The 10,415-nt window shown below is 36.7% G+C and overlaps 1 protein-coding gene across 1 annotated transcript in view; it reads right to left on the bottom strand.

The window, feature by feature from the left end:
* Positions 1 to 2,804: 2,804 nt before the first annotated feature.
* The window catches only part of col4a3 (collagen, type IV, alpha 3), a 57,703-nt gene continuing 50,092 nt past the window's right edge, over positions 2,805 to 10,415 (bottom strand). The window contains exons 48-52 of the mRNA XM_087284420.1: positions 9,831 to 10,037; positions 9,564 to 9,741; positions 9,309 to 9,423; positions 6,987 to 7,159; positions 2,805 to 6,854 (exon numbers count right to left, since the gene is read on the bottom strand). Coding sequence (XP_087140546.1) covers positions 6,764 to 6,854; positions 6,987 to 7,159; positions 9,309 to 9,423; positions 9,564 to 9,741; positions 9,831 to 10,037 — 764 coding nt within the window. The 3' untranslated portion in view covers positions 2,805 to 6,763. The remainder of the gene's footprint in view (positions 6,855 to 6,986; positions 7,160 to 9,308; positions 9,424 to 9,563; positions 9,742 to 9,830; positions 10,038 to 10,415) is intronic.

Raw genomic sequence — 10,415 nt, 5'->3', positions numbered from 1 at the left:
CGGTTTAGGAGAATTGAGTAAACTAAATTGTCTGTAGTGTATGAGTATGTGTGTGTGTGAATGAATGAGTGTGTATGGGTGTTTCCCAATACTGGGTTGCGGCTGGGAGGGTATCCGCTGTGTAAAACATATGCTGGAATAATTGGTGGTTCATTCCGCTGTGGCGACCTCTGAATAGAGACTAAGCCAAAGGAAAATGAATGAATGAATGATATTATTGTACTAAGATACACATCAGTGTTTGCTCACACAGCTCTAGGCAGAATATAATTTTGGTTATTTATTTCTATGTGTATGTGTGGCAGCAAAGTACTCATTTATTAAAGAGATAGTTCAATTACCTTACTATTTTATCTCCTTTGTGTGGTTTTTAACAGTTCCTTTTTTCTTTTAAAACTGCTGGTTGATGGTGCCAACTGACTTCCATAGTAATGGAAAAGAAAAGATCTGTTAAAGTCAATGGGTAGACCAGCATTCTTCTAAATAACTTCCTTTGTGTTCAATAGAAGAAAGAAACTCAAATAGGCTTAGATTGAAACTAATTATTGTTCAAACTACTTATATATGATGAGCTGAATCAACACAATTCTTGAGTTTTTTGGTATAACTTAATTGTTTTAGGTTCAAATTCATTCAATTTCCTTCGGCTAAGTCCCTTATTTATCCAACTAGTGCGCGTAAAGTAAAGAGCGGGGGGAAGGTGCATGCAAACTGGAAAGCGGGGAGTGGGTATAAAGAACGTTGCGCGTTGGCTTCGGTGGGCATGGGGACTTAACCAAAAAGCTGAGGACTGGGGGGTGGGGTTGAGGAGGGTGGATGGGGGGATTCCGGGAGTTTTACGGGATGTTTAATGTTATGATAGCTGTTTTAACATGAAGATATTATTGAATTGCATCTTATTAGAGTTATAAAATAGCATGGTAGGAAGCAGAAAATGTTCGTGGGCCAACAACATGATCACATTAAAATGGTCTATAGCGCATGTATTTGGACTGTGGGGGAAACTAGAGCCAGAAATGCCAACTGCCCCATCCAGGACTTGAACCAGCGACCCTCTTGCTGTGAGGCGACAGTGCTAACCACCGAGCCACCATGCAGCCATTCAACAATTATTAAGTTAAGTTAATCGATTTATGTTGGGACAACATAAAAAATTTTGTGTGAACCCTGTATTTGTTTTTACAGTGAGTGAAGTGTGAATAAATAATGACAGAATTAATTTTTGGATGAACTATCCCTCTAAAATCCCTCTAATTTAGAATTTTAATGCTCAGATCCTTTGATTTACTATAAACAATGTTTATTGCATGGGAAACATTCCATTAATGGTGATGTATCTTCATAAAACCCTGCAAGGAAGAAATGAACCTTTATATTTAGGAGGGAATATAACACCAGCAATCGTGTTTTTTTCTTTGCTTCTACCTTTATACTTTAAGCTTTGGATGGTGGCTCTTCTAAATGTGAGGTTACATTTCAGTTTGAGCTAAAATCATTTCATTAAGAGGTCACAGTACTACTAATAAGTGCAATTTTATGTTTATAGAGACCTTTCAAAGCCAAACTCAAAACTGCAAGTGCAAAGTGAAAAAATTACTAAATATATTTGCATTAGGGTTTTAAAAGAGACTCTGTCCTGACATCTTGTGGTCAGAGTAAGCTTGACTTACAATAGTTAAGAAATCTAAAGTAATTACATACACAAAATGTTCATATCTATAGGTAAAAGATGAGATGTTCCATTTTAGCATCCACACAGGGGCGGATTTAGTGATTTTGGGGCCCTAAGCAATTCCAGCTATAGGGCCCAAGTCCTGAAATGCACCCTTTCTACTTTTATTTAATTTTTCTAATTTTTAAATGAATGCAATCTCTACATTTTAAGTAGGTTTCTTAAAATGAATTAAATGAAAATTGATTACAACTAATAAATATATATATTTTTTATAAATTTGACTGCTGGACTACTACATGATGGATATTTTAATTTGTAATATTATTATTACATAACATTACTATAATATTATATTTGATTGTATATTAAATTATATTTAATTACATTAAAATTGTATTTGTTTATCTCTCACCATACAAAATATGGTAGAAAACATGGTATATATAGTTTATAGGTATAATTAATAGATATTTTTTGGGGCCCCCCAGATTTCCTGGGGCCCTAAGCGGCCGCTTACCTGACTTATTGGTAAAATCTGCCTCTGCGTCCACAATAAACCACATATAAAGAAGTTATTTTACAGTATATACACAGAAATTACATTAAATGCAAGTAAAGTGAATGCTTAAAATAATATTTGCAAAAATTCAGTGTGAAATATCGGTGACAATGTTCCATCTTCCTTCTAACAGATGTATGTTGTACTTATTACAATATGAAAAATATATTATTGGATCATACTAAGTATAATTATAAACCTAATGATTTAAAATCATTAAAAACCCAGTGCTTTGAAGGACTGGCAAAGTATAATAATTAATATTTTAAGTTTTGCTTATTTAAACCACACTGAACTGAACTCTAAATAACAGGACTGACACCAGTTTCAATTTACTAGAACTTCTGTTTTAAGCTGCTGTGACACAATCTACATTGTAAAAGTGCTATATAAATAAACATCAATTGAATTTAATTATTGCAGCTGGAAGGGCATCAGTCGCATTAAACATATGTCAGAGTAATTGGTGGTTCATTCCGCTGTGGTGACCCCTGATAAATCAGAAACTAAGCTGAAGTATAGTTAGTTAAGCTTATGAGATAGAATATGTAGTCATTCACATACAATACATTTCATTTAAAAGATTATTTATTCAATTAGTGCAATATTACTACACATCCAAACACAATATTCATTTTTAAAGACTGGTGGATTGTTTAATGTGGCAATTAAAATCAGTATAGAGAGAAATCGAGATGTTATTGTGATCCTAAAACATACATGCACGTTCTATATTCAATATTTACACATTGTTCTAGTTTTTTTGACACAAGAGCGTTGCAGCATTTTCAATTATACAGTTCTCAAGTTATTTAACACTGCAGTCAAAAGAGACCAGTAACTTCTAAACCAATCGTGGGCAATCATGTTTAAGTTTCCCAAAACACATTATTTGGGATTCACATTAAATCATGAATCACACTTCCAGCCAATTCAGCTTTCGATCATTAGGTATAGTAAAAAAACACACAAGAAATATACACCTGAGTGCAACAGATCTGCGACAAAGCAGATTAACAAATAAAAACATTTTTCATATTTTCTGAGGAATGTTGTCAAGACTGCACTCATATTTTCTCAACGCATTCAAGCTTTTACGTGTAATAATTCATTAATGTTCCTCCTTTAATTGAATATGAGACATCTGGAAATCTCCTTAATGAAAAACGATGATAAGCGTCTCATGAATTCACATAATGACTACATATATACACACTTTGTCCCTCTCAATGAGTCTTTTCCTTTTCATTCATCTATCAAATAGCACCATTAACTCTGAGTCATTCAGAGTTAAATATAAACATCATTAAAGGGATAGTTCACTCAAAACATTTGATTTGCGGTTTATTTACTCACATTCAAGCCATTTAGTTTTGCCCCTATCAGAGCTGCCTGTTCAGAGCCTTGCCCCATCATAGCTCCTGTTCCAGGGTTTTGCCCCATCAAAGCTACCTGTTCAGAGGCTTGCCCCATCATTGCTGTTGTTCAAAGGGTTTACCTCATCACAGCTGCCTGTTCAGAGCCTTGCCCCGTCATTGCTGTTGTTCCAGGAGTTTGTCCCATCACTGCTGCCTGCTTAGAACGTTTCCCCATCATTGCAGTTTTTCCCCATCATGGCTGCGCTTCCAAAATTTTGCCCCATAACACCTGCCTGTTCAGAGCCTTGCCCAGTAATTGCTGCTGTTTCAGGGATTTGCCTTGTCACAGCTCCCCGTATAGAGCTTTGCCCCACCATTGCTGCTGTTCCCTGGTTTTGCCTCATCACAGCTGCCAGTTCAGATCCTTGCCCCATTATTGCTGTTGTTCCATGGTTTTGCCCCATCACAGCTGCCTGTTCAGAGCCTTGTGCTGTCAGTGCTGCTGTTCCAGGGGTTTGTCCCATCACAGTTGCCTGTTTAGAACCTTGCCCCATCATTGTGGTTTTTCCCCATCATGGCTGCGGTTCCACAATTTTGCCCCATCATACCTGCCTGTTCCGAGTGCTGCTGCTGCTGTTGTGGTTTTTCCCAATCATTGCTGCTGTTCCAGGGATTTGTCTTGTCACAGTTCCCCGTTCAGAGCCTTTTCCCATTATTGCTGCTCTTCAAGGGTTTTGCCCCATCACAGCTGCCAGTTTAGAGCCTTGCCCCATCATTGCTGCTGTTTCAGGCTTTTGCTCTATCACAGTTGCCTGTACAGAGCCTTATCCCATCATTGCTGCTGTTTCGTAGTTTTGCCCTATCACAGCTGTCTGTTCATATCCTTGCCCCGTCATTGCTGCTGTTTCTTGGTTTTGCCCTATCACAGCTGCCTGTTCATATCCTTGCCCCGTCATTGCTGCTGTTTCAGGCTTTTGCTCTTTCACAGTTGTCTGTTCAGAGCCTTGTCCCATCATTGCTGCTGTTTCGTGGTTTTGCCCTATCACAGCTGCCTGTTCATATCCTTGCCCCGTCATTGCTGCTGTTTCAGGCTTTTGCTCTATCACAGTTGTCTGTTCAAAGCCTTGTCCCATCATTGCTGCTGTTTCGTGGTTTTGCCCTATCACAGCTGCCTGTTCATATCCTTGCCCCGTCATTGCTGCTGTTTCAGGGTTTTGCCCCATCACAGCTGCCTGTTCAGAGCCTTACACCATCAATGCTGCTTTACCAGGTTTTTGCCTCATCACAGCTGCCTGCCTGTCATTGCTTCTGTGCCAGAGTTTCCCCCAACAGAGCAGCCTTTACAGAGTCTTGTCCCATCATTGCTGCTTTTCTATGGTTTTGCCCCATCACAGCTGCCTCTTCAGAATCTTGCCCATCAATGCTACTGTTTCATGGTTTTATCTCATTAAAGCTGCCTGTTTAAAGCCTTGCCCCAGCATTGCTGCTGTTCTAGGGTTTTGCTATATCCCAGCTGCTTGTTAAGAGCCTCACATAGTCATGGCTGCCTGTTCAGTGCCTCATCCCATCATGATGCCTTGTTTAAAGCCTGTTTCCATTACATGTGCTAGTTCAGAGCCTCACTTTATCACAGTCGCTATCCTATTATAGCACTTCAGACTCTTGCCCTATCATGCGCACTCCCCTCAGAATCAAACATTTACCACACAGGCTTTCAAGACTGGCAGCCAGTGTGAGGTCTCCAGAGTGAGATCTCAGCCAAGGAATTGGCAACCTTTGTGTTTGGCCTCCACACTGCTCAAGCCCACTCTACGCTCCAGAGCATTTACCAGTCCATGACTCCACTCAAGAGCTTGCTCAGACTTGAAGCTGCTCCACTCCGCGACTCAGCTCCAGAGCCTGCTCCATTCCTGACTTGGAGCCAACTTTACACCCTGACCCTGTTGCAGAGCCTGCTACGTTTGAGGATTCTGCTCCACTATCAATCTGAGTCAACAAGTCTGCATAGAATTCAGCTCCACCTGCTTCACTGTGATGATCCTCAAACCACAAGCTAAAGCTACCCTGACTGTCTTCAAAGTTTCAATAGTTGTTGACTTAAAAATCTTCCAGGCTGGTCTACTGAAGGAAGAAAGTCACCTATTTCTTGGATGGCCTGAGGGTGGGTAAATTAACAGCAAATGTACTTTTTGGGGATGCACCATTCCTTTAAATCTAAGCACCACAAACTATTTCAAATAAGCTTTGTACAAAAAGTGTGTATAGTGAAAAACATACTAATTCTTCCATTGGATAAAATTCCAGTTGCAAGTGGATCCAAATCAATGTATTTGTATAATAAAGCAAAATGTAAGTCTTAGTCCAAATTTTGGGCATGCCTTGCTTACAATGGAAACCGCCTAAAAATCCACAATACTTAGAAAATACCTTTGGGAATTCCTCAAAGGATGTATTTGAAATAATTTGGCAACATTGAACACCTGAAATTAGTGTATGCTATTTTTTTATTTTATTTTATTAAATTAGTAACACAATAAACTTATGTGTTTGTAAAGTGTTAGTCAGCAAGACATTAATGTGTCGTTAACAATAATGACCAATGAACCATAATAACCAAACTAAACTAAAAATGTATCTATTTTGTTTCTATCCATTTTAAATACTGAATTAAATATACACAGTTTATGCTCAATATGAGCAATCTGAGTTCAATTAACATTCACTGAGCCTGTTTCTCAATGCAGATTTAAATTGTGAATTTTTGCAATGGTTTAAAATTGCAATGTCCTCACAAGCAAAAGTCTTTCATATTGTATACAAATTTAAAGGTTACACTGAACGCATGAAAGATATTTTAAAAAAGCTAAACTGAAGTCACCCCAAATCCTGATTTGACATTTCAGTCTTAAGGTTAAGAGGAAAAACACATTTATAAGTGCTGGACAGGATGCGGAAGATCAAGACACGGCTGAAAAATCCTTACTGGAGATTGATAAACACTGAACTGGTACTTTGGATTCAGGATAAAGTCAGTCCAAAACCAAAAAAAAAAAAACAATTAATTGACAGTAATCCACGATTTTGTGTCAGGGTCAGAAATGTCTTTGTTGAAGGATTGACCTCGAGGATCTGACTTTAGTCATGGAAAACTGACGTTCATAGTTCAAGTCTTTAAGCAAGGTCACCTTGAGGCTGTTGCTTCATACAGACCTGACAGCGGCTGATGATTTCTTTCTGTTTTGCTGTTTGGCGGTTTGGCATACTAAGGAATTACAATAAAAAGGGTCAGGATGTTGTTTACTTAATATATACTTAGTATTGAAAAAAAATCAACCAAATCTGAAATAATTATCCAGGTCTGCCCTTTTAACACAAATTGTCAAAAGTCTTGTACCTGAACATATTGGTGTGGTCGAGTGAAGCAAGCCAGTAGCTGTAGGAATCAGGATAGAAGTTGCAGGTGCCGCGACCATGACACTCTATGAATGGAATCTTCCGGAATTGTTCCAGACAGGATCCAGGAGAGACCAATGGTTGCCCAGAACCTTCTGCGCCAACTCCTGTTTGCTAAGGAAATCAATCAGATCAAGCATAGTTTTTATTATCTTAATTTACCAAAAAAATGTTAGGCTGTATTACACTTTTTTGTTTTAACGCGTTAGAATATATACACACACAACTGCTAAAACTATTCAAAAATGGTAATAATGTGAAATATAATTGTCATTTAATATAGCTTTTCTACTTTAATATTTTTATAATGTACTTTATCCATACTCATCATTCCAATTTGCAGTTTTTAGGATACTTTGTATATGGAAGTGTATTATAAAAAGATTTTTTGTGGCATAATGTAAAAATATTTAATTCTATAATTAATCAATTTAAAGTAAATTAGCTCATTTCCTTAAAAAAATACTTGACCCCAGGGGTGTTGCAAGACCCAATAAAAATTGTCAGTGCCCTAGTAAATGCTTATATGACACACCAAAAAAAGTACTTGCTGCACACGCGCCGATCATGCGTTGTGAAACTGGCGTAACAGTCTTTTATGCTAAGGTGTCGGCACGCAGTGAGTTTTGCACGTCATCAAAACTAAAGTTTTAATAATATGATGGTGATCTTACTTATGATGTCTCCTGATGGATTTTTTTGTATGAAGTAAAAATGAGGATATTTATTTAGAATAATAATCGTATAATAACAATAATACTTATAAATATTTATAATAAATATTTATTTGCATTTAATAAAATATATATATATATATATATATATATATATATATATATATATATATATATATATATATATATAGGGGTGGATGGCATTCTTTAGTACAGCTTTATGACTAGCAACGCCCCTGCTTGACCAGAACATTTTTTAGTGTAGTAAGCAAAATAAAATGCAAACATTTATTCATTTTAATATGAAATACAATGTTTATAATCAAACAGCAGACTAAAACATTTTACATTCATTTATTGTTTAATGTAGTGTAATGTCAGCCGATTTTTGTAGTGTTTGAGCATTGTGACTATTGGGTTATTTAAATGCACTTGCACAACGCATTATATATTTTTATATTTTAAGATGACAATTTCTTCCAATCAGCCAAAGATTGACATGAACGAAGTGACTAAAAATGAACATTGACATTTCTTGGAAAATATTCAAGCTAAATCAAATAAACTGCCAAATTAAAGTAATTTCCACTTACAATTAAAACTTTAACTAATTTAAAATTGCAATCATGAATAAAAAAAAAAAAACATGATAACCAGTGTAAAAAAATATATATATATATGTATTGAACATGTCATGTTTTTGCAGCTGTTGACATGTAATGGAACCAGATTTAGGTAAAAAAAAATAAACAATACAAACATAATAAAAAATAAAAACTAGAGGAGAAATACTGAAATGTATTTAACACTTTATATAAAAGGTGTTTTTGGTGATGGCAGCATAAAGACGACTCTTAGATGGTGAATGAAGTCACATGCATTGCTCGGGTGTTTTTCACAGATTTCAACAGTGTGTAAAAATCTTGCTGGTTTTGTGTCTCTTGTCTATCAAATCCGATCTTTTTGTATTTTCTATTGGATTCAAGTCAGGTGATTGGCTGGGCCATTCTAAAGCTTGGTTTTCTTTCTCTGAAAGCATGTTAAAGTTTCCTTGGCTGTGTTTTGGATCATTGACTTGCTAAATTGTCCAAACAAGTTTCATCTTCATCATCCTGCTAATGTAGATGTTGGACTGAAGCAGCTAATATTTATTTACAATGATGAAGGGCAGAGGATTGCTGAATAATAGAGATTTCAGCGGCTGTCTGGTCGTTCACTGCCTTTCTACATCTACCTTTCTTCATTTGTTCAATACTTTTTCCCTGCGTCATTTCTTTTTATAACACATAACTTAATTTGTAAACTAATTCAATTTTTTTTCTGTGCATATATGGATTTCTTTGGTTGTTACCAACATCCAGTGAAAATTTCAAGTCAACAGCACCTTTAGAAATATGTATTCTAATAAAAATGGTGACGTGTTCAATACTTATTTCCCCCACTGTATTTGTATATACATAATTCTAAATACTAAGTGATTTCCAGGTTTAGTCATACAATAGAATACAGATGACCTCCAAGCTAACAACCATGTTGATCTCACACAATGTCTTTCCTGCCATACTTAGTAAATAATGTCTTCCTCTTACCATTACAAAGGAGTAACCTTCCCATAGTGAAAGCCACCCAACAGGGCATTGTGGGATGTTAATGGTCTGACTGTGAATTGCTATAACATTAGCTATTGCCTCGCATACGGAACACCTTTGAGGAAAAGAGAGAGAGAGAGAGAGAGTTTTTTTTCATGTTACTATTATTTCATCTATTTCATGTCATACAAATTTATATAAAACTAAAAATATAGCGAACAACAGGTCTGCTGAGGAAATATATGATCTGTTTACCTGCTGATGTACCATTTCAGTATTTCACCAGACATCATTTGCTGGTCAGGTAACATTGGTGTGTCTGTTGACAGCCAATAGGAGTAGTCATTTCGAGAGGCGTAGCGACAAGTTTCATCACGGTTACACACCATAAAAGGCATGGTGTTGAACATCGGCAAACAACTTCCCAGAGTTCCTACAAACACACAAGTAAACACTTGTAATGGTTGCTTCTGTGTTCATTTGCTTGAAATGTTGTATAAATGTTGTGTGTGTGTTTCGTGCCTAGGTCTTGTCCATGTCCTCGGTTATTGCCGTTGATGAAGAGAAGTGAATATCCAGTGTATAAACGTTTCGACCCCGCAGGACATTCTGGTATAACCGTTGTCTGACTATGTCTGGTGAAAAGGAATCCGTCTCTTTTTCTCAGTTGTGGACCTTTTGCACCTGGTGCACCCTTGGCACCCACTTCGCCTGTCAAACCCCGAGCACCTTAGAATGCAAAACATTAGTACATGAAAATGACACAAAATTTATTGGGAATTTTGGACAAATGTCAAAATGTTGAACTAAGCAGTCATTAACGTGTGAGGTAGATAATCTGAAGGTTGGTGTAGGTAAAATTGTAAATGCATATTTTTATTCAGTAAAAATGTATTAAACTAATTTAAAGTGACAGTAAGGACATATTTTAAATGTTCTATTTATTAAAGGACTGCATTGGATAATAGTAATAATAAAATAATAATAATAATCAGTGCTTAATTTGTAAATTGCGAGGTCCCGGAACAGATCAGGGTAGCGGTTCCGGCATGTTACCAGAACAGGGAGAGGTGTCACAGGCAAAACTGAAGAGCGGGGGCGTGGGAG

This window comes from Danio rerio, chromosome 15 (genome assembly GCF_052040795.2).
Source record: "Danio rerio strain M-AB ecotype USA chromosome 15, GRCz13ab, whole genome shotgun sequence".
In the NCBI taxonomy this organism is placed as follows: domain Eukaryota; kingdom Metazoa; phylum Chordata; class Actinopteri; order Cypriniformes; family Danionidae; genus Danio; species Danio rerio.
The sequence above is the reverse complement of the archived record's forward strand: the minus strand, read 5'-3'. Positions and strand labels throughout refer to the sequence as shown.